The sequence below is a fragment of the Anser cygnoides genome, chromosome 1 (assembly GCF_040182565.1).
Source record: "Anser cygnoides isolate HZ-2024a breed goose chromosome 1, Taihu_goose_T2T_genome, whole genome shotgun sequence".
In the NCBI taxonomy this organism is placed as follows: Eukaryota; Metazoa; Chordata; class Aves; order Anseriformes; family Anatidae; genus Anser; species Anser cygnoides.
In genome coordinates, this window is record NC_089873.1 from 27,531,462 (window position 1) to 27,556,429 (window position 24,968).

The window sequence follows — 24,968 nt, forward strand, 5'->3', positions numbered from 1 at the left end:
TAGGTCTTGATTAGCAACACAAAGTAGAAGACTTACTTCTCGTGTGATAACCTTTCTAGAAATTCTTGATGTGGTAAAGATATATTTAACATGACTTTTGCCAAGGCTTCAGGGTACAGTGAAGTTCTTCTTCCTCCTTCACCCAAACTGTGTGCTACAGACAATGCAACATTAGGCTTCCCTTTCTTTATCTGTCTGTTTTTGGTATTTCCCTCTATCAGATATGGCTCATAACAAAAGCAGGTACATATAGAGACAAAGGAGCTCTTTGGTACAAAGTCTGTCAAGGTTAGGTAGCAAGGCAGAACGAAATCTGTATCTACAGAACAGCTTCCTTGTGTATTTTGCAGGAGGAGGAGACTGGTGAAACTTCACTCAAGCTAACTTTAGTACTTTTAAATTCAGGTGGGAAGGATCTGAAAAAGTTTAGCTTCTAATGTAACTATAAGAGATCTTAAAAAAAATAGAAAGCATATATGAAATTACATGCAACAATTCACAATAATTCATACAAAGGTTATGTAACTGACACCTAAACAAGTATCCTTAAAGATATTTTTACTATTTTGATGAAGTGAACATAATTAAAGTAGCTGATGTCATGAGAAATAGAAGCATTTGTCTCTCACCCTATTAGGCAAAATAACATTTTAATTTGCTGATTAATGTACAATACTATAATTTCATAGACATTATGATCATTGGTTGTGCAAGAGACCCTCATTTTTACACAGAACACAAAAGACGAAAACATGACACAGAGTAAGACAGCTACATGTAAGCAAAAGAAAGATCTATATGGGAAAACATTACTTCATAAGATTCATCTTACTAGATTGTTTACTGTCAAATGCTTGTTTTCCAATAAGAGGTATTATCCTAAGCATAAAATTATCCTTTTCAAATCCAGCATTACTGGGTGAAACTTTTGACAACGTTTTTCAGTCCAGTTCCTCAGAGGTGAGGAGCGCTTACTCAGTGCAAAATCCTGAGACTTCCCAACGAAACAAGAGAACCCAGAGAAGTATGATCCCCCTCTTCTCTGTAAGGATACACCGGGCAGGTTGCCCAAATTTCCCGTGCTCTAAAGCCAATATCAGCACAAACATCTCTCTCACTGAGTCACATTCTTAGCAAACATTCAGGCCTAAAAATTTAACAGGGATGAAGCGTCAAATCTAATTCTGGGATTTGTTACATCATAAAACATGAGAAGTAACTGTTCTGTACTATACCTCACTGCTGACATCCTTCTAGAACGCTAGGCCTGGGTTCAGAAGACTACAAGAAGGATGATGTTTATGAACAGAACCTCTTGGAAAGGTTAACTAAGGAGGGATGAGAATAACAAATTATCTAACAGATAAAATTAGTAACCAGTACACTTATCAGTTGCTTTCCACGCAGAGTTGGAGCATGTCAAGTACCACAGGGATTTAAATTTTAGTAAAAGACTCTGCTGTTGCGCAATTTTCTTTTAATTATATGTAAGGCAAAAACTAAACATTGAAAGAGAATAGGACAGTTAAGACCCTCCTGTATTAGAGTTTTTTAATAGAATAAGAAAAAAAAATGAAGGGATTGTATAAATGATCTTAAGAGTACTACCTAAGACACCTGGAGACTGGTGATGCTGGAATTTTCCCGAATGTATTCAGAAAATATCTCAGAACCAGGGCAATGTCCATACTGTTGTCATAAAGACTTCCCAAGTAATGGAGAAATTCCAGTGCTCTGAAATTTAACTAGTTTATTGTGAGCCTATTCTAGAAGATTGCTTTGCTCCTTAAAATACATTAAAGCACTCAAGGTGTTTTTGGAGGTGGGAAAGGGAGAGCACTCCTATACACATTGCAGAAATTACACAAAATGTCTAAAAATTTGAAACTGAGTTTCCTCGGTGAAATAGGAACTTCATAAACAAGCAAAACAATTAAACTTTTCAGCACTTTCTAAAACCACATACTTTATGAATGTAAATAATGACGTAAATCCTGATTAATTATGTAAGATAGTAATAAAGGACAAAATCAGCTGGTACCCAAATTGGGATACAAAGTAAACCTAACTCAATTCCCTGTTCATGCTATTTTCTAGGCTACTGGGTTAAGTTTTCCCAGAATTAGGTAAACACTTGCCTGCTTGTTCTGGAAAATCTCCTAAATATTTAACCAAAAGTGCACGCTGTAGACAAAATGCCTATTTTGTTGCAAGATAGATTTAAGTGACAGTTTACCTGGATTTTCCCTAAGTTTTAAAAAGCCTAAAAGTTTCTTAGGGTGCTTACTCTGATCAACTTGACCTGACAACACAGTAACAACTGACCACATTTTTCCCTGCAGCGGGAAATCAGATTCAGTGCCCTGCTTAGGTAGACCTGAGCATAGCTAACGCAGCCCAGAACAAGCCTCAGACTAGAAATATACTCCAACACATCTTCCTTCTGAAATCAAGTCACTGAGCAGTAGGGAAGTGCAAAACTCCTAGGAGCACAGAGCAGGAAAAGGGAACTTGGCTATTTCTTGTTAAAAACAAAACAAAAACCCACAGAAAAAGCACCATCACAACAACAAGAAAAACCCACCTACGCTGCGAGTCAGACTGCACTAACATTCTAGTCCCCGATCCCAGAACTGTTTCAATAAATTCCTGCAAAGTATGTGTACACATTCCAGGGAACTGATCCAGGAAGTCAAGTCCTCCTGCCTACCACATGACAGTCAGTCTTGCTTGTCTCAAGAGTTTTGCATTCCTTCTTGGACAGTATCTACTTTTGAATGCCCTAAAGCCAACAGGATGGGTAAATTCTGAATGAAGGAGACCTAAATTAAAAAAATTCAGATAATGGAATGACCAAAACCTCTCTAAACAACAGGGTGGATAACAAAAAAACTGCTATTATCACTTAAAAAGAAAAAAAATCCCTATTTCAGAAAGGGCCTACCCTCAAGAAACTTCCCCATGTAACTGGGAATTCAAGCTCCTACCAGCTCACTGTACAGGAAATTTAAGACGGTATACACCTAGCCAAGGTGAGTACACCTTCTGAAGTCCTCAGAATCATTATACTAAACACATATTTTGTAAGGATGAGGCAAATATATAATTTAGTGACTAACACTTAATTGAATGGTCATCTCTACATTGCTTCCTGGGCTCCCCAGTTCTCTTGGAATATTTAATACACTGGCCTGAGTCTCCCTCTCTAAAGTGGAGACTTACTGATCAGGACACGATTTAGGATAAGCATACCTGAATTTTCAAGATGCCAGCCACTTGAGTGGTTGAAGGTGTGATTGTAAACTTCCATTCTGACCTCCAACGGCCATTCCTTAAAAAAAAAAATAAAAAATAAAACCCAGATATCACCCCATTGGTTAGGAAAAAAACAAACATACAACTGTTAGAATGAAACACCCTGTAGAGCTACACATACACAAAATCTCTCAAATCATAATGATTCAGCCCATAACCAGTGAAGAAGAGAACAAAATTATTCTGGAATGCTTATCCTAGGTTTTGGATGTGGACCAAGAACATCCATTAGTAAGGATCGTTTAACAACAGGACTTAGCTTCTATATAAAGGCTCCAGTGTTCTTTTCCTTCTTTATTATTAGGCATATGCACTCCATATTTTGTTTCCAAGACCTGAACAACTTGCTGGATCAACCAAAGTCACACTTCACATTAGGCTGAAAAAGACCTGACTAAAAGGAACATTAAAATAGCAAGGCTTTCTGCTATGCTGAGCTATAATTAGGCCTTTCCTTCTACCATTTCTGTTCCAGGACAACTGTTTCCTTCTAGCAGAAACAAATTTAATAATTTTGCCCAATTGCTTAAAGGGAGCTTCAAACATCTGGAAAACAGCATGGACAGACTGTAGTTTCACCTGATTCATTTCCTGTAAATTAGGCACTTTTTGATTTAGTTAGGTTAGTGGGTTAGAAAGTTAATATATTAAAGCTGTATTAGGAGGGTACTGTAACTGCATCTTGATTCCTGCTTTACACTTGAGGAAAGAAGATTTGATACTATAAATTCCAATTCTACTGTCTCTAGGTGTACATCCCAGAACACACAACAGTGGGAGAGAAAGACTAGGATTAACAGCTGGTGATGGATCTACATTGACATCTCTTCGATAAAACAGTATTAACTCAATTATAAAGCCTTTTGTTATTATTTCAGATAACACCAAAATCACGGATTACCACTGAAAATTCAGACTAAGGCAATTCATAAGCTTGTAAGGAAACTGAAATGGTCACCTTACTCAGTAACACTAGTATTGCTGGTAGCTTTAAGACTGATCTATTAGTTGTAAAAAAGATTCCATGCTGAACTATAATTTTAGGTAGAATTTTAGCTTGTCATTGAATCCTGCACATCTGAAAACTAACAAGATCATTTGCTTCTTTGTCACTTTGAAGTCCTTGTAAGATGACCACAGTGTTTCCACACTAGGATATCCTCCTTGGAATGGTATTTTAAGGACAAAAAGAGTTCCAGTTAAGTAGGATCCTTTTCTAGGAAAGGCTTTACCTTACAAATAACATATTATTACTTTATCACTGATGAATTAAGATGTTTGATAAGATATGAACAAATCACTGGGCAAATCATTCCACTGATAGAGACAAATGATGAAATAAGTATGTATACGTAATATTCACCTTTGGGGTTAGAAAACAAAGATTTCTGCACTTCCATTCATTATCCATAGGATTACTAAATAAAATTTCAAGCAGATGCAAAATAGCAAATAAAATATCTTTCTTCATACAACTTCACATATCAGCTATCTTTAGGAGATACTTCCTTAACTGAGTTCTGGTGCTCTGGTATTTATTTTATCTTTAGCTAATTTAACTCTAGCCAATTTTCTGAAACAAGCTATCCACCCCACGCTGTGGAAAACATCTTGACATACCTTACCCAAAGCTTAATGATTCAAGTCCTACAGTAAATTAAAATTGGAGCACTTTCTTTCTCTGAGACATGCAGGCTAGGAGTTGTTTTCACAGAGGAACTTTGCCAAGTAGAAGCAACAATATTAGGGAACACAGACAAGGGCACTGGTGATGGTGTAATAAACTAGAAGAGTCACAGCGGGAGTTTTACAAAATTCCTGAAATCCCACAAAGGAGATGCAGATGTGCAGTCTGCCGTTGCACTTCCTCCAAAGGAAAAGCTTTCTACATAGTACTGGCAGAAAAGCTTGGTGGGGAAAGATGAAAGATGGACATGCACTTACTTCTCTGACCCAAGGATAATCATTGTAATGGCAATAGCGCCGTTATTCAACACGCTGTATTTTACTGTACCTGTATCCATGCAGAAACTTACCAAAAATTTTTTGCTTGGAACTGATGGCTCTCTATGCATGCAATAATGGTTTGCTGTCCATCAATTGTTTTACCATACACCTTAATTAGAAATGAAAAAAGAGCAGAGTTAACATTTCAGTTACCTTGTTCAAACCGATTGGCGATCTCTAGTCCTATTATTGTTTCAATAGGGAACAAACTTTAAAATTGTATTCTACAATCACTATGTTTCTTACATAACAATCAGTACATGAAACATGAATTGTAAATTACAAAACAGTAAAAAATTAAGATTTTAAAATCTGAAGGTCAAGCATCTTTAAATAGTCACAGAGTTACTAACAGCAAATCAAATGCTACTTCAGTCCAGAGTGAGAGGTTTTATTTTAAGAAGCCATCAGAACCCACTGATTCTGGTTTTAAGAATATAGCATTTTGATACATAGGACAAATGATGGAGAGAAAACAGTTTGCTTTACTGACAGTTTTATTAGTAAACCAAATCAAGACAAGGTCTTACGGATTATTTGTTGACTTTTATTTTTAAGTAACCCACTAGGTATTCAGTATTGATGGGATACTTCTGTAGTAATTTACAGAAGGTCTTATTGCTTTAAGAAATTTAACTCTCACCTCTGAGGAATTTTTATTTAAGTCTTCACTATGACAGGACTAAAAAATAGTAACCTTCAGTAGCCATCGACTGGTAATCCAACAGCTGCTACATTAAACTTCTGAAGCTTTCCCTCACTTCCCTAGATGAACATTTGACAGGACTAATTCTTTAGAGTTGAAATTAACTATATTCCTGGTTTACCAAGAATTAATTGCAAGTTCATTTTAAATTTCTATCTAAATGAGCTATACATTATCCACACAAGTGGAATAAAATAAATTTACATAATATACTTGATATTAAGAATTTAATTTAGATAAATACGTAAAAGTCAAAATAAGATCAGGAAAATTACATTTTAAAATGGCATATTCCTGAAGTCAAAAATCTAGTCTTCAATGCTATTTAAAATACCCTCAGCAGTGATATTGGCATTACTCTTAAATGTAAATTTGATTAACAAGATCAAAAGCATGTCAATTAGCTATATATCTTTACTATTATAAGATAACAGAGATTTTAAAATACTATAACAGTATGCTTGGAATGAACATAATTGTTTGGACAACGCCCCCATTAATATACTTAAACTTTTGGTTAGCCCTGATGAGGTCATGCAGTTGGACCAGATGATCTTTGAAAGTCCCTTCTGGCTGAACTATTCCATTTTTTTTTTCTTTTTGGTAGGACACAGTGAAGGGTGACAACACTAATGAGGGCAATATTTCACAGTATTTCTTTTTTAGCCTATGCAATGCTAATAGTATGTGGTTATATAACGTAGTACTTACCGTGCATACACCATTTGGATAGTGTTCTTTCACATATGCTTTCATTGCTGTCTCAACTGAATTTCTCCAGGATTCTATGGCATTTTCAACTTCATGGGGCCTAGGATCAGTAGCCTCCTTTCTTAAGTGATCAAACTTAAAAGAAATCTTGTTCTTGGGATCCAAAAATTTTCCATTTCCCAAATCACCATGTTCTGTTATCAAAACCTGTATTAGAAATTTTTAGTCAATAGTATCTGGTATGGAATAAAGAAGAAAAAAATACCATACCAAATCAAATTACATTGTACTGTTAACTGGAGATTATAAAAAGACTCACATTTTAAACAAAATAACGCGCATAGCAAGAGAAGACGCTAACATGACACATTGACACAGAGAAAAAAAAAACAATCCTACCCTCTTATTGCAACAAACTATGCAATATAGAAATTCTTCTCTATTCTAAAGGTACAGCAAATAGTTTCTACAGCTCCAAAACAGGCCTGAATGCAATCAGTATAATGATGCAGAATGAAATTGCAAACTCTTTAGGTATGCTATTTGATTAACTTACTAAACTGGTACTATTGGCAGGCCATAACACTTATGTTTCATCAGGGAAGATGAGTTTCATTTTTTTGCCATGATATGTTCCAGTATCAGAACATCTTCAGAAATTTAACAAACATTGCGAGTATCATCGTATTCATACCTGTTCATCGTAACCGTCAATTTTTACTGGAGTAAACTGGTCCAAGTTGTACTGTGCAAATGCACTGCAAGAGAAGAAACACCAAAAAAAACTGCATCAAGCACAATCTTTTTCCTTAGTAAATGTAGAAGACTTAGATAACAGCTAATAATACATCAAAAATTATATTAATGCCTCATTATCTAGCTTTAGAATCACCTTGATTCACTCAGTACTGATATTGCAATTCCAACTATTACATGATGATTCATGTTCAAGAGTAACCTCACACAGACATACACATAAGCTTTACAGTAACCTATAGTAGTGGAAATATGGATAAAATCTAAATTCCACATAGTTCCACCTAGTAAGCCAGACAGCTCCATTCTTACAGATAAAGTTAATCTTGGCATAAAATACAACAGGTGTAATTTTTTCGTGTGAAAGTGGCACCTAAGGAAACAGTAACTTTCAGATGTCCAGTGACTATAACATCTACCAAGAAACCAAAAACGAAATCCCAAAAGGCAGAGATGAGTTCCAAACTCCAGGCGTTTGGATTTTGAAACAAAACACTTCCTCTAACTATTAGGACACAATACCGATCTCTGTTCGGCTAAATATTTTATCTTAATCAAAGATGCACGATGCACATAATAGGGTTTGACTTGCCAAGCACACACTTACTGAACTTGCTTTTATGCAAATGAGTATGTGGCATCTGGTACTTACTGGGCTGCTCCTTCCCTGAGAAGATTGTCATTATTAAGCAGCAACCGAACATCTGAGAAGAGATGTTTATAACACAGAAGTACGGTTAACTCAGAGAGCTGTTTCAGTCACATAACAAGTGTCAACAGAATATCCACAACAATTAAAACCCAAACCACCACATAGCCATACAGATAACTCGGTAAGAAATGTGTTGCTTTATATTTTGCAATTTTGACTGAACTTAATGAGTAAAGCACTAGAGAAATGGATTCCTTCCAATGCAATCTGGTAAGAAGATACAAGCTAAACTCTACAGGTTTGGGGACAGCTCTAGGAATCTGTCAAACTAGTTTTTAGAGAAGTTTTGCATGAGAACAGCACTGGATTCAAGTGAGGATTCAAGTTCACTTTTAAGAGGTAAACTATAAAAACCCTCCCATGGTATTGGTGGTAGTAGTTACTGTAGTTTGATGACACTAATTTGGTCAGTGTTGTACTTGACTTTTCTTTTAACCATACTATTTTTGTTCTTGTTCCCTAACGACACTTAGCAGTCAGAGCACAGTATATCACAATACCATTTCTACCATCAGACAAGAAGCATGTGAGTGAAGTCACTGCTCTCCTCAGAATTACTTAATTTAGTGCATAGTAAAGGTGATTTCATGTATTTGACTACTTTATTATTTACTGGGCACTGTTTTACAAACAATTACCTTACAATTCAATGCAAGTACACATAATAGATAAAAGCATCAGGAAAGAAATATCCTAGCAACTTAAAGTGTTCATCCTTCTAAGACCAGAGTTAAAGATACAACTGATCACTAGTCTCACTATAACACTTTGAACTCTAAGGAATTCTAAAGAAATCCTATAAGTTTAAAAAAAAAATCTGGAATATATTTGAAGCATTTTTCTAAATAAATAAAAAAACAATTTGGAGAATTTATGTTTAAAGCTCTCTCTTTTTTTTAAGGAGTCAGTCTGAATCGCATGTAAATATTTTTGATTTTTACAACATTCCAACAATTAGGCCTTTGGCTGGACACCTATGATCAAATGCTTTGTTATGAGCCATCAAAATTGCAACTGCATTATAAAGCAGGTAGCTGCAACTATGAGCTAGCTTAATAACAGTCTTAGCAGTACTGCTATAAGAAATTGTATTAACTTTCAGAGTGCTGTGCTAATGAGCTGCTCACCAGCAGTTCATTTCACAAACGTACTACAAGCTAAGTTTGGGGAATCGTCTAGCCACAGTTTAATTGAAGAACACAGTAATTCTAAACACAGTACCTTCTTGTAAGAGATTTAAGCTCCAGCCTGCCACTCACTCAAAGTTCAGTGTACTAAACATACTTCCCTGTGTAAGTAGCATCAGAGCTATATGCAGGCTACAGCTAAAATTTATGCCTTAAGTTTTTGTACACCCATGTATCTTGGTGCAAGACAAACACAAGCTTTTAAAGAATAACATCTTAGGTAAAGTCTAGGAAACAATAGCAGAGAGAAACTAATTTCCAGTCTCATTACAGCTTATCTACATACCAGTAAATTGGAGGGTGCCCATAATTTAAGGGTTAAAAATGTTTGGAGGGGATTAATATTCTTTTTCACAACTGCCACTTTAAGCAGTAACCCTTCGTATATCCAGTGTTAAGTATTTATAATGATATTCATTCTTTTAAAGAGGACCGCTTTAATTTCAGTTAATTTCTGTTGAAAAACATAAAGGGCTGAAAAAATGTACGCATATCTTCTAAATGAAAGCATTAGCAACTGTTAAGTCATCACTGCTTAAAAACAGAACGAAGGCTGTTCTCGTATCACAAAGAGAAGCGGTGCTTTTGCATTTAAACTCCGTGCTGCCTCGGGAGTGCAAAGCTTATTCTGCCAAACTACAAAACCATGACTGCAAAGCTCTTGCAGCAAGTGAGCTGCTAAAAAAAATAAGCTGGGTGAAATTCAGTAGAGTAATCAGGAATACAATTTTGAGTCTAGATACCTTAAATGAAAGCACAGAGCAGAGAGATACTCACCATTGAACACTTCATTGAATTCCCCGGGGGGTGCATGAATTATGAATTTTGCTGCTATACGCACCTAAAACAAAAGAGAATAATAATTATGTGGTTGTATATACTTGCATTTATTCCTATTCACACCAATCATGCACTATATGGCTTTAGTGTCCAGACACGCAATTGTACAATTGCTACTGTTTCATGTACTTATTCACACTGAGCTACTCTGTCTTTGTTAGAAGCACTGAACATGAAGTTTCACCTCTTCAAAAAGGATAGAGAAAGTTGTAAGCAATGGAAGCAGAAAGAGAAACTGAGTCACTCATTCTGTATTACTGGCAAAAAGAAACCAATAACGTGACAAAGAGGATCAGTAACACTGACATTTCAACTTTCAGTCCTGGGAACCAACAGACATAATACGAGAGCCGACAACCAGGGATGAGGAAACATCCCATCTCCAAAGGTTCCCCTCTTATTTTACCACATATCCTATGCTTCTGAGCTTTCCAGAAGGTTCACAACTAGACAGCAGTCCACAAATAAAAACACTTCTGTAGACACTGAAGCATGTAATTTCACTGGCCTCTACCTGCAAGGCCTCTTTAGTACCACAGTGTCAGCAGACAACAGTTAAACCAACCAACCAAAACCAAAAACACACACAAATAAATAAAAAAGAAGTACTTTAATGCAGATCCTCAAAGAATTGTCCTCAGCCATAACTTTTTGCACAGCATAACCTGGCACTGCCACTAAAAGTACGTGCACATGCCCTGGCCTTCTCCCTGTCCGTGCTTGTACAAACACACAACTGCACAGCGAGCAAAATTAGTAAGGTCATTTTTCTCTTTTTTCAGATCAGTTCCCTGAACTGGCTCATTGCACAGCTCCAGGCACATGTGCTTGCAAAAGGAACACAAAGACAATTTATTTACTGTGGATCAATCTCAAAATGTTTCCACTACTACCTTACTTACAGAACATCCCCCTGCGGACTTATTTTCATTCATTGTTTTACCCTTTAAGTTGTTAGGAACACCCAGAGCAAACACACACACACACACACACTCTGGTTTCAGAGCTTGACTTGACAAAAGTTTTTAATCTTCATAATTCACAGTTCTCTAAGTTGAGGAGACATCCAAGGCTCTCTATTACCCTCGCTAGGATGTTGCTATTCAAATCTAGTGATACTACCTGGACTGTATTTCCCATTTCTAACGCCCCCGTTATGTTTCTGTGGGATAAACAGCTTCTGCACTGTTTGGGCTTCCCGTTTGAAATTTAGATGTTTGTGAAGGACGCACTTTATTTGCAACTACCCAAAAAATAACCACAGAATGCTTTACATTTCGCCATTTACGCGTATTCGAAACTGTAAAAGAACTGTCCGAGCCTGCTGGAACTCTTGAATTGATTTGTAAATAGATTTTATAGCCAAGGTTGGTAATCCAGCGCTCAGACCAGCTTCTTGACAGGGCCGAGTTTCAGGCAGAGGTCTCCAGGAGAGATGGTTCAAGCTCAGAGGGCCCTGCGAGCACTTCGCTGCCTCCTTAGGGGAGTTCAGACCTCAGGGACTTGCCCAGGCAGCTCCCAGCTCGTCAGAGGCCAGCAGCCACTCGCCGCTAGCTAATGGAAAGGGAAGGGCTGTCAGGTCCCAGCTTTCTACACCGAATGCTACGTTTTGGACCGCTGACAGCCTTTATCTGCTGCTTCAAATACCCACATCGCAACTCTCTGCAAGTAACCTCCGATTTGCATTGTACTGAGATAAATGCCACAGGGCTTACTCCTTTCTCCAAAGAGACGCAGAGTAGGTAGGAGTGCCTTGTTTTATGGCAGCTTATTAAAGCCCCTGCCCAGATAAGCCCAATCGTCTCACCTCATTTTCAGCTGTTTTTTAGTAATGCAAAATTGATCTTGCTTTTTTCTTTTCCCACCAGCAAAGAACTATTTTTTTTCTTACTGGTCAGATCAGCCATAGTATGAGTAACATTCAGGGAAAAGAATTCAATAGTAACAGATGCTTCCTCAGGACAGACTAAGCAAAATACTGCTTTTAATGAAGATTTTACTAGCAAATTACATTCCTCAACAAGATTTTCTCAGTGCAATATACCATCATAGATACCACTTTTTAAAGGACAGATAACCACAAGCACGCAAATCTGCAATAAACATCTCATCAAGAAGTGTGAAGCAGACTCATGCTGGCAGAAGTGAGGGAACTAATGTCTTCAGAAGCTGCACATCAGCTAGATGCTGTGTTTTGCTAGCCTGCCTTTCTGAAGTCCATCTAAACTAATCCACTTTTTTCAGCAGTTACACCAAATTAACTTATCTGTTGAGATAAGTAGCTGAACAGGCTTTGTTTCCCCAGATCATACGTGCAAGAAGCCCATATAAAGGAAGTAAATCCAGTATTAAATCCAACTTAACGCATGAGAACTTAGAACCACCTACAGCTTCTCTATTGCCAGTGAGATCTTCCAGAAATGCGTGCGCTGAAGGAGGATGGATTCCCTGGGCTCCAAAACCAGACAAATACTAAAGCAGAAATGAATGTGCTTTCATGAGCCTTACGAGCTGAAGATCCCCGCCTTTGGCAACTAAAAGCCACTGGCTCAGCTATCACTTGAGGAAGCACAAGTTAAAACATAGGGACAGGACATGTAAAATGATGTGGTTTGAGACAAAAAAAATTTTTAAAAAAGGACGCAGATAGAGCAAAACCCACCTTGTTTGTAACATGCAGAGATGAGCTAGAAAAGCCAACTGCAATATAGTTCATACAAAGTTATTTTTTCTGAAAACTGTTTAAAGAAAACACTTGTGGGAGATGCATTACAGTCAGATCTGATGCTGGTTATTCAGCACACTGAGACTTTTGGAAACTGATAGGAGCTGATTTGATCAAGCCAAAACAGAAGCAACACTGCATCTTAAGAGTCTAAATGACAAAACCTTTTCATTCGAGAGAAATGCACATTCGCACACGGTACAAACACTTTACACACATACAGGTACCAAAAAACTAAGTTACAACCGAGTATCCCTTTAGAAACTCAAAAAGCCTGAAGTGAGAAAATCCCTTAAGTTTCTCAATTTATTACTCTAGTTTCTTCCCAAACATCACCTAACACTTAAAGACAATGCTGTAGTTTCCAAGATCAGATTTACAGCCGCTGTTTTCAGTTACAAGTCTTCAGAGCAGCTTTCAAGGAATTGCAAACTGCTGAGTTCACTAACCCAGAACTTCTAACATCAGGGGTCGCTACGTACAGGTCTTGCAAACAGCTTTTTAACGCAAGCCTTTGCGTGGAATAGCACATTTACTGTATTTAATGAATTGAAGGCACAAACCCAATCTAAATACATTTTTCTGAAGGCTTCTGTGATTTCCTGCAGTTTTGAGGATTAATTTGGATAAGTCATACACATGGTACAAAAAAGACCCTCCAAAACCCACAAGAAACAACCAGAAACATCACTTCTTAGAGCACGGAGAAGGGCAGCACTCCCTGCTGCAGGTGATTCCCACACACAGGGCAGTCCCAATTAGCAGTGCAGGCTAAAATGCAAGTCTGATGCCAGCAGGTAAAAGTTAGCGAGGTTTAACCTCTCAGTTCAAATGAAACCAAATGCTGCCCAGCACGTCAGTTAAAAATTGCTTAATTTGATTAAGTAAATGATTTTAGGTAAAATTTCATATCAAGGAGATAAGTGAAGGAGAAAAAGACAGGTTTGTTGTATGCAATGAGCCTGGGTATCAGGCAAACTTTCTCCTGCAGAGATTAAAGCAATTGCTCTATCAACAAATGCCTGCATTCAGCTCCTACAGTACTTGCAGTTTTTCAGATTGCACAAGCACAGAGGTAGCAATTATTTACAGAATGGTGTCTTGTTTTCATCCTTTTGCCTTTATTTCATGACATAATTTCTCTCAAGGCGTGCCATCAACCAGATACACAGACAAATCCTCCTCCTCCACCTCTTTCCATACTGAGGCGCGCTGAAGTTTCTTTTATTTTAAAGAAGTCGTGCACAGTGACTTCAAATGCCCCCAAACCGCTCTTCCTGTTTCTGGCACATCGGAAGCTGACACTGGCTGAAAAGCCCGACCTTCTGTGCTGAACGTGCCTATATATGGCCATGAATACGGGCTCGGCCCGCGGGGCTCTCAGTGCCACGCTACGGTGTCAGCTCCGCTTCAGGCATCGGCCAGGGTGCACCTAACAATAAGAAAGGCATTAAAATATAAGTTAGCTATTCCTTTTTTCCCCCGTTTCTCTTTTTCTCCTCTTTTCCCCTTTTTAACGTAACTGAATTACAGCTGTGCTTGCCAGGCACCCCGACAGCTCCCGCAGTTAACAGGCTGCAGGAGGAAGAACAAGCTGGTAAGCAAGATGCTGTGAAACCACAGGCTTTGCCCCTGCTCTTTCCTACACTTCGCTTATTTCAAGTTCAGCCGTGAGCTCACTGCAGCAGGGAGACCCACCCTTCCTCCACACTCGTACCAGGTTAAAGTTTACTGCTCCAGAGCAATAAAAACGGAATAGTGATGTACACATAAAAAGCTCTTTTAACCTACAAATTGCACGCAGATCTTAAAGAACAGACTAAAAATGGTGTGGGAAGAGAAGGCTTTCACAATCCACTTCCACTCTACACAGCTACAGCAACTTTGCTGCTCATCACAGGAAAAGACAGAGCTTCCTCCAGCAGTTACCTATACCAGCGATTACTGAAAGCGTGGTAGAAGGGCTGAGGCATGATACATGATGCATTTTGTATCCCGCACTCCTGAGAGAACCCTTGCTTCCCTGTAAGCCAAAACAAACCTCGTACTCACAGGTCAAGCTATGTTTGGCAAAAAAGTAGATGAGATCACGTTAAGTAGAAGAGAGCTCTGCGGCCCTGCTCTAGGAGAAGTAAAGAGTCCGACGTTTGGTGTGATTCCTTCTGCCACTGCTCGAGGTGCTGGTTCCAGAAGCCTTTCTGCAGGCAGCCAAGCAAACAGCTTAGTCCTGACCCACTGATCTCTGTTTACAGACAGTTAGAGAAAGGGGCTTCTTACAACTGGACCATAATTTCAGAAATATTAACGCAGTTAAGATTATCCAAACCATTTGAAAAAGTTTAAATTCTCTGAAAATTCACACTGTAATTCACACTGCCAGTAGCACGCAAGTCCTTCAGAGATCCTGCTGGTAGCCCTGGGGGTGACACCGGGCGAGAGCCCTCCCTAGCGTTACTGAGGCCTGAGTTCAATTCCGGCTACCGCTTTGAGTCCAGCTGAGCCAGTCATTTTCATTATGCAGCTCTGCTCTCTAATGAACGCCAAAACTGCTCTGGCATCTTCTACCAGTCAAAATTCATTGTGTACTGACAAATGTACCGTATCAGGAAACATAGTTTAAGGTTCCATCAGCTGCCTCCCTTACAAGATGCAATGCTGCTGGCTACAGCTGAGCCAATGACAAAGACATAAAACTATCAGAGTGCCCACACAGGAGGGCTGCGAAAATGGTGAAGGGGTCTAGAGGGCAAGACGTATGAGGAGCAGCTGGGGTCCCTTGGTTTGCTCAGCCCAGAGCAGAGCAGGCTGAGGGGAGGCCTCATGGCGGCCTGCAGCTCCCTCACGAGGGGAGCGGAGGGGCAGGCGCTGAGCTCTGCTCTCTGGGGACAGCGACAGGACCCGAGGGAACGGCATGGAGCTGGGACAGGGGAGGGTCAGGCTGGGTGTTAGGGAAAGGTTCTGCACCCAGAGGGTGGTCGGGCACTGGGACAGGCTGCCCAGGGGACTGGTCACAGCACTGAGCCTGCCGGAGTTCAAGAGGAGTTTGGACAGTGCTCTCAGATACCAGGTCTGATTTTTGGGTGGTCCTGTGTGGAGCCAGGAGTCGGACTCAATGATCCTTGGGGGTCCCTTCCAACTCAGGATATTCTGTGCTTCAATGATCTGTCAGTATTGCAAACATCAAAAGAGTTCTGAGTTTGCAAATCCATCACTGTTTAAAAAAAAAGAAACTGGCTTCCTTTGGAGAGGTAGATACTTGGTACTTACTGGCTTCAGTTTGTTAAGTTCCTGGGTTAGGTACTTTCCAGGATGTTCCACCAGGAATTATGACACATCTCCTAATATAAAAATGAACTGGGGGTGTTCCACGAATGGCATAAGTTGTTCAAAGCCCCATGCCCCCTTTCTACAAACTCCTTCATATAACCAGTGCTTGGCTATTTACCTTGAGCAAGAACACAGCAACTAATTCATTTACATGAGAACTTCAGATAGTTATTGCTTCTTGCTGCTAACAGAGCAGTGAGGTGAACTTCAGAGGCCCAGAAAAGCTCTAAGAACATGCGAGTGAGAAAGGGATTGCCCCGTGTCAGCAGCAAACCTTCTCCTCAGCATCTCATGGAACCTAACCCATCCTCATGGGTATAATTTCAAATAGTACAGAAGCATTCTGATACATGTAGCATCTCAAAAAAACAAACAAACAAAAAAAAACCACAGAGCAACAACGGTCAATCTGGCAGAGAGGGAATGAATACAAGAATTAGCACTGCAACTGCCTTGCTACCAAGCTCAACCAAAAAATGCACTGTGGCATTCAGCTCACTTCTGCTTCTGGGATAGCTAAGGAAGAAACCACTGCAAAAATGTGGTCCTGGGGCACAGGAAAGGAGGGGCACATTCCAGGCCCATGGCTTTGACTGCACAGACGTTTCCTTCATGTTAATGCTTGAAGCTGCATTAGATCTGTGAACATGCATTGCCCTCCAATCCATTTAGCAAGCTACAAATTCTGTAAACTGTAATGATAAAGAGAAAAGGAACAGGGTCTTGTAACGATCCAAATCAACTCCTGCGGATGAAAACATCGTATTATACTGGATTGGAATAAACTCTTCCTTTAAAAAATACACAGGACAAACCAGAAATAAGTTACAGAAGATAGATCTCACATCATTTTGTGTACTTTTATTACCCCTGCCTGTATCTAACTGGCCACCAGTTGATGCCACGCACTTCCTATATATTAATTCAGAAACATGAAAGAACAGAACCGGTCCACTTAGTGAAACATAGTTTGTTTGTACACATTAAATGAACAAGGTCAACCTGAAACTTCAGCTATCACAATTAATTACTACAAGCTATGAAAAGGAAAAAAAAAATTACTGATAATTATACTACAGAGAGTTGAAGATATTACATTGGTTTTTGCCTACATCTGTATTTCTCTGAAAGCCTGTGGCTCATCAGTAGTTGGCTAGAAAACAACTAAGAAAACCACGCACATACAAAAGTGATTCCAAAACTACTGACGGCACTATGTCACAAATTTATAGTACAGAATATTCTTCCTGCAGTGGTTTTATTCCAATTTACCTTCAATGTAGCCCTTTTTCCAGATACGCACATGGAAGGTCATACTGTGAGCAACCAGGGAAATACCAAAGCAGTAGAAAAGATTAAGAACACCCCAGGTTAAAAATTTATACAAAATCCAGCTTTTTGTGTATTTATCGGGCTTTTAATAGCTTCCACAGCATTTTCTGAGAACAAGCAAACAAGAAGGAGGTGTGTGCAATACAGTTGCGTCTCAGGAGACTATACCAGTATTTTACAGCAACTTATTTCAGACTGTATTCAGAAGTTATTCTTTGGTACTTCATATTTCAATATAGGGTCAAACCTCAACATATCTAACCAATGTAATAAATGAAATTATTTTCATCTCCATTGCTTTGGGAAGCTAGTGCTCCTTTTGTTAAAAAGAAATCTCATATGATTTGAAAAGGTCCAATGCAGTCTGAAGTAAATTTATGATTAGCTCTTACCAATAAAGCCATTGGAAGCTAAGCAACTGCATGCCTTTCTTACGGATGAGAGAGACATCAAATAATACGCATACAAATCTCAAGGTTTCCTTGCAAGAGTCATTCACGGGGAACTGAATAAGCAGCACAATTTTACATTTAGCATAAAGCAAAGGCGTTCCCTTTTGTTTGAGAAGTTAAAGGTATAAGGTACAGCTAACTAGGTATTCCCAAAGCACAAACTTGGCAGTGCCATGCCCAGGCATGGCACCAAGCCGTAGTCAGCCGCGCACACATGCTCCCTCCTCAGCTGCAGCACCCAGCCCTTCAGCACCCAGCCCTTCCCCAGCAGCCGAGCGGCATCCACTGTAACCTCACAAGTGCTTTGTTCACATTCACAAACCTTTCTTCCACCATAAAACCTACATGTTTAAAGTGATCCTACTAGTCCAAGTTCATTATTTACCATTAAGTATTCAAAGGACACCAAGCCTAGATTCAAGAGCAGCAGGGAGAGGAAAGGAACAAGATCAGAGCTTTCTCTTTGAAAATTGCCTCTCTTAAAGTCATAGATGATGGTGCCACCTTATCCATAACCACATCCCCTGCCAATTCCAGTGCCTGAAAATCCTCTCTCAACGTTACCTACCAGTTCGAAAGTTTTAATGCTTTCTGTCAAATTAAGAAGAAAGTATTTGAAATGCCTTGTATTTCAGAAGCTGGTCACTCAAGAATAAAAACAGTAATTTCCATATGCTGAAAAAAATCTGCTTTCATTTCTTCTTAAGCAATTCAAAGTTCTTCATACCCCGCTCCGGGCAACTGCAACTCAGTTTTATATACTGCTCTCCAAGAAAAACATTGGTTTGGTAAATAATGTGGTTAGAATTTTTATCCTATTCCTGTTTGATTGCCAAAATCAAAGTCAACCAAAGGTGGCATTTCACGGCAGAACTGTAGGTTGACGACTGCTGTTGGGCAAAGAACCTTTCCTGCTGTACGGCAAATCATTCTCTCCCATCTCAAATATTGCTAGAGTGGCCAATAATTTGATCTATAACTCTTCTTTAGTTTTTGTTCAAATTTTTTTTTTTAATCTTATCTACCTACTTAAGCTGTGAGGTTTCCTGGGTAGCAAACTTCTGCAAGAGTTCTGTGAGCGCAAAGACAGCAAGGACCGGGCTTCTGGGGGCGCTTGGGTGCCGCTGCATTCGAAACAGGCCCCGACGTGGTGAAAGCCATACTACTCAGGGAGTATCTAACTTCTCCAAACTGCTCATGACAAAAGAAAATACGAAGTGCAGTTTTAGAGATCACTCATATACAGAACTACAGGTTTAATTTGTATGCATCGTCAACCTTCAGACTTTTAACTTGTCCAAAACGCAGACAGCTTTGTTTTGCATCACGACTCTCTGTGGAGATGCGCAGTGAAAAAACAAGATGCATCGGGCACAAACTGCAGCAAGAGAAATTCCCATTAAATATGAGGAAAAGTTTTCGACCACAAGTGCAAGACAAACGCTGGAAGAGGTTACCCAGACTGCGCAGTCTCCATCCTCAGAGATGCCCCAAACTCAAAGGGCAATTCCCTGAGCAACCTGGTCTAAGTTAGCCCTGCTTTGACGATGCAGCATTTGGGTTACTCCCAGAAGTTTCTTCCAGCCTGTATGACTCTACAAATAAATTATTTGCAGTCATACATACAGTATGTAATCAATTTTTCAGACCACGTTGAACATTTTCATAGTTTCACCACAGACAAAGCGATTAAAGTTCCAGTTCTGTCCTTCAATGTTAAGTGTATCGATGCATTTTTAAAAACTATTTCCAAACTCATGTCAACACGTTATGATATCTTAGCTATGTACAGAGAAATCTTGATCTTGGGGGAACTGCCGTATTCAGAATTACATGGCAGTCTGTGAAGCACCCCCAACTTCTTCATTCCTATTAAAGAATTGTCTCAAACTTACAGATTACTGTGTGACTATACCCAGGAAAGACTTTTAAAATCCTGCATCTACTCCAAAACATTCTGCTCCTAATATCAATATCCCTTTGAAATGAACGGTTCAGAGCACATATTGATTTAATACACGTAAAGAACTAATAATTCTTTTATTTTTAAAAGTGCCAGTGATGCTTCTGAGGTGGTTTTGGAAAAAAGGTGCATTTTTGCATGAAGGAAACACCTGAAGCAGAACCTCCCTCACTGGTGGGTTTGTTTTTGCAAAGTGAGCTCTGCTGCCAACGTACTAACTTTTGAAGACTAAGCCACACACACGACGATGCATTTTACAGGCACAGACTTCTCACCTCAAAGCACTGAGTAAACAAAGTTTTCCTTAATCGATGCGACAAAATTACACTGCAGAGTTTTGCTGGTGTAGTTAGCTCGGTAGGTTTTCACAGCTAGTTTAAGAAACTGCAAAGTTGCCCAATGCACCAGGAAACATGAGGCAGCCAAGCCAGCTCATTTTTCACAAACGGGACCCTATTTCCGTGTCAGAAGAGAGGTTTTGTTCTGCTTACAGTGAGCTGGCTTTCTGTTAAAGCTCCACCTTACTCCATAAGCCTTCCTAACCAAGCAGAAACACAGAGACACACGCGTACTGAAAGAGGTGTGGCTCCCTTCTGGTATCACGTTTGACAACACACATATATATGCTTAGCATTTTAAGGAACATGAGCAATTTTTGCACTAAAACCCCTGATGTGTGAAAATTTCCTACTAATACTCTCCTTTCCTCACTGCAGACACCCCTGTTTTCTATCTCCGCACCAACACAGCTATTTAACTCCTGTGCTTTGTAGTGAACAGGATTCACATTGCAAAAAGAAAAAAAGATAAAACACCTACAGTAAACATGTCCTGGCGAGTCACCGAGAGGCACTGACTACAGAGTACAAGATTTCATTACGATTTTAACAGTTTCAGTCTTGTTTTTCATGTGCTGCTATTTGTTAATGAGTATTTACATTAGTAAATGCATCTTTTACAGGAAAAGCAGTATCTTCCATTAATCATTGCTTACATTCATGGAGATAAATTGTGTGCTTTTATATGCACACTAATACAGTCATGAAGAAACATTTTTGTATATGCTTATTAGTTTGACATCGCCACAGGCAGAAAAGCAATTTGTACAGAAATTGGAACACAATTAAACTGCAAAGAATGGTTATTAAACTTTTAGCCAAACTCGTTCAAATACGCTGAATAAATAAATAGGTTTTGCATTCAAGACTTATTAAGAGAGGATGCATTACAGATAGGAAGGGAAGGGAAATGATGATTTCCAATTGCTACCTCACTTAAGAGTTCAGGATTTCCACCTCTCACATCTAATTTTTATTTATAGACTGAAACACAAACAAACTTTTGTTTTTCCACTTGTCTGAAAGCTTCCTAACTTTCAGTAACCTGAGTGAACAGGACGGCCATAAAACCCCGTGTCTCACCACGGCTCTCTTTAGGGCTGGAAAATCCCAGGTGCGGTAACCTTCGCTGGCAAGAGCCCAGCTTCACACCTTGGGCTTTGCACAGTCTTACACACCGCATCAACTACAGCTAGCTCTCAGATGTATTTGTTTTTTAGCGCTTTTTAAAAATCACCCACACGGTATCATCACTTTGAAAGATATGCAAGGTTTCAAAATCTTGTGCTAAAATGAGAACCTAAGGAACAGAGCTGTGATCGAAACCAGTTGCACAATCTTGCACGCTGAAATAACATTCTTTCTGGAAAGTGGCTCTTCTCTTTCCCTGCTTTTAGAGCTCCTTTACCTGAACCACGCGCTACTGCCAATTTATTCCACTATCCCAATTTGTGCCCTTTCTGTATTCTCCCTTACACCAAGCACAGCAAGTTTTAAACCTGAGTTATGTTACAGCCATGTTGAACTGGCTGCCAGGTGACACCAGCAAGTTGGTGCTGCTGCCACAGGAATTACTTACTGCCTTCGCAGCACTGGAATTCCTGACTACGCACAAAGCAGGACAGGAACTGAGTTTCCGAACCCGTGGTATCACCAGATCACTTATCTCTCATTTTGCTTTTATAGCACTATTAGGAGACCAGTACAGAACAGTCTATATTTGTTCACCTTCTTCCCTCCTCGAATTTCAGTATTTCTGACCACTGTTCTAGCTATGTATCCGTAAAAGTTACCTACAACCCGACCGCACCACCATCATCTACACCAGCCTTTGAAGCTCTCCATTTCTTATCACGGAAGAAAGATATATGGAGAGGCAATATGATTTATTCCCTGTGAACATTAATGTTTGTCTACCTGTCCTCCTGTATTTGTAATCACAGTCCCAGCTGGATGGCTGAGAAGGGTGTGTTTTCCAAATGCTATCCAGCAGGAGGATCTCTTTCACTCAGTGCTGCTCAACGTTTGAGATAAAATTTAACTAATTTCATAAATGTTAACTTCAAAAAATTGTTTTATTATTCATATCAAGTAACAATTGAGAGACTAGAAATTAACCAAACTGAAGAAATTCAATTCAAGATCTCCACATGCATTAAGAATTTGCACTTTCAAATTTCATTCCTTATACAGTATTCATTTAGTGACTCAATCGAGGGCAAATCTTAAAATTGCAGTAATTTAACCAAAAAATGCTTTAGTCTAAACCGAGGAAGTCTTCTACTTAATCCACTTAGAGTGCACAGTCTTAGTTTAATACCAACAGAAAATGATTACAGCTTTTAAGCAGTAAACATTTTTATTGTAAAATGATAGCATAACTGAAATGTATCTATGCTTTCAAGCACATTGTTAAAAGGCTATCCGACATAACTTAAATGATGTAATAAAATCCTTAAACAAGCCCATGCCATTTTGGGGACCCCAGTCTTTCCAAGCACTGGGTGGGAGCTGCCCAATACAGAGAATGCTCATTTCAGAATGGATAAATACATCACACCTTGATAAACCACCTGAGAGGCTCACATTCAAGAAAGCTAATCCATGTACCTCTTCTGTGGAAAAGTAAAATCTTGAGGTATCATAAGGTCTCCAGAGATATTTGCTTGCTTTTCCATGAGCTTGCAGCATTAGCCATCTTTGTTTTATTAGCCAATAAAATCTCTTGCCAGGCTTGGAAAATTCCAATCATGTAGGACAATCAATTTTATATGAGACAAGCGGATAAAAGAATCAATTTAAATTTACTATGGCAAAGTACTGATTCTGTTCATTTATACCAAGGCAAGAGGAGTCTCTAGAAGGTCTGCACCCATTCTGAGAGGAAAGAAAAACTGCAATTAAGGGACAGAAGAAAGTTCAGAACTTAACTCCATCAGTCACACAGGCACAGTATTAAGCACAGGCAGTGCTTCTCAGCTCACGGAGAGGCAAGATGAAAGTGTCACCATAATTTACATTATTTGTCAGGACAAGAGGCAACGGGCACAAACCGGCACACAGGAGGTTCCCTCTGAACATCAGGAAACACTTTTTATTTATTTATTTTTTATTAACTGTGCAGGTGACTGAGCACTGGCACAGGGTACCCGGAGAGGTCATGGAGTCCTCCTTGGTGATCTCCAAAAGCCACCTGGACGTGGTCCTGGGCAACCTGCTCTGGGTGGCCCTGCATAAGTCATTCTGAGATGCCAAAATAACTTGTAGTTGGAATGTTTTTAAGCATATTCCCTAACAGCAACATACGGGATTAGAGTTACTTGCATGTTCTAGAAAGGATACAAAGAACCATGGACCATCATGTATGTGAATGGTCCTCACGTAGAGGACTAAAGTCTCTGGCTGGAAAGAGATGGAGGGACCCTCATGTTATGCATCTTTTGGCCTATCAGTGGCTCTCTAGTTCTGAAACGTGGCCCTGTTAATCCCAAACATGCAAAAAATCTGCCTTTTCATAACGACTTAAGACATTTTGGACATCCCTGTAAGTTCAGAGAAGCTTGAAACATCATTTTTTGGTGTCCACATCCTTTCAGTCATCTCAGAGCTTCCGCTGCCAGGAAAGCACACGTTTTTTGATCAGAAATGAATAAAACCGTGTGTTACACGAAGACAGGGGCAGCGCACGCAAGCCACCGCACCCCAGCTGTGAAGCAGGCAGCTGCCACGAAGCTGCCTCCAGGAGAAGAAGCCAAGGAGCGCCGGTAACTGAGGTCTCCGAGGCACCCTGCTCCTTGAGAGGCTTGCCGTAAAAAATCACTTTTGACCCTCTGTAAGTCTCCACCGCGCACACACGGACCGCAGACGCCTCCGTGACACAGCCGCTCCGCTCCTTGACCTCGGACCCGCCGGCGGCTGTAGGAAGCGAGGGAGCCTTCCTCCTCCCCGCACCCTTCCTCCTCCTCCTCCTCCCCACACCCTTCCTCCTCCTCCCACGCCTCCCGGAGCCGGGGGGAGGCGCAGGGCCCCTCCGTGCGGCGGGCAGAGCCGGCGGCCGGCCCCGGGAAGGGGACCTGGGGCCGGGGGAAGGGGCCGGCAGCGCCTCGCCCCGTCTCGCCCTCTCGCTTCCCGCTACCCAGGCACCGAAAGGGGGAAGGGAAGGGGGGAGGGCCGCGGGGAAAACACCCAGCCCGCGGCCCCTGCAAACGCCGGCGGCCCCTTCAAGCCGAGACAGCTCGGCTCCGGGGGTGTGGGGGCGAGGGGGCGCCCCGCGGGGGCGCGGCACCCCGCCCGCCCGTACCTTCTCCTCATCGGAGAGCTGCTCCTCCAGGTCCGCCATCTTCCCGTCCGCCTCCCGCAGCGCCCCCACGCTGCCTGCGCATGCGCGCGGCGGGGGCGGGCTCATGGCGGCGGGGCGGGGGCGCTGAGGGAGGGCGGCGGGGCCGTGGCGGTGCCGCCACCGCCTCCACGGGCGGGCGGGGGGCGGGCCGCGCCCGCTGCCTCCTTGCCCCCGGGGGTTCGGGAGCCGCTGTTTGGCTGCGGGGAGGGGGCGGTCGGGCTGAGGGGGGCTGTGGGGTGCAAGTGGCCGGCTCACGTC

At 40.6% G+C, this 24,968-nt stretch overlaps 1 protein-coding gene and 1 long non-coding RNA gene across 2 annotated transcripts in view; one reads left to right on the forward strand and one right to left on the reverse strand.

The window, feature by feature from the left end:
- CAPZA2 (capping actin protein of muscle Z-line subunit alpha 2) overlaps positions 1-24,968 on the reverse strand; it is a 30,882-nt gene extending 5,914 nt beyond the window's left edge. Inside the window, exons 1-7 of the mRNA XM_048051013.2 lie at positions 24,672-24,968; positions 10,172-10,235; positions 8,148-8,199; positions 7,434-7,497; positions 6,740-6,946; positions 5,352-5,431; positions 3,253-3,331 (exon numbers count right to left, since the gene is read on the reverse strand). Coding sequence (XP_047906970.1) covers positions 3,253-3,331; positions 5,352-5,431; positions 6,740-6,946; positions 7,434-7,497; positions 8,148-8,199; positions 10,172-10,235; positions 24,672-24,776 — 651 coding nt within the window. The 5' untranslated portion in view covers positions 24,777-24,968. The remainder of the gene's footprint in view (positions 1-3,252; positions 3,332-5,351; positions 5,432-6,739; positions 6,947-7,433; positions 7,498-8,147; positions 8,200-10,171; positions 10,236-24,671) is intronic.
- Positions 1,251-4,580, forward strand: LOC125180508 (uncharacterized). Its single transcript, XR_007159080.2, has 3 exons — positions 1,251-1,323; positions 2,934-3,032; positions 4,065-4,580. It is a non-coding gene; the product is annotated as an uncharacterized lncRNA (long non-coding RNA).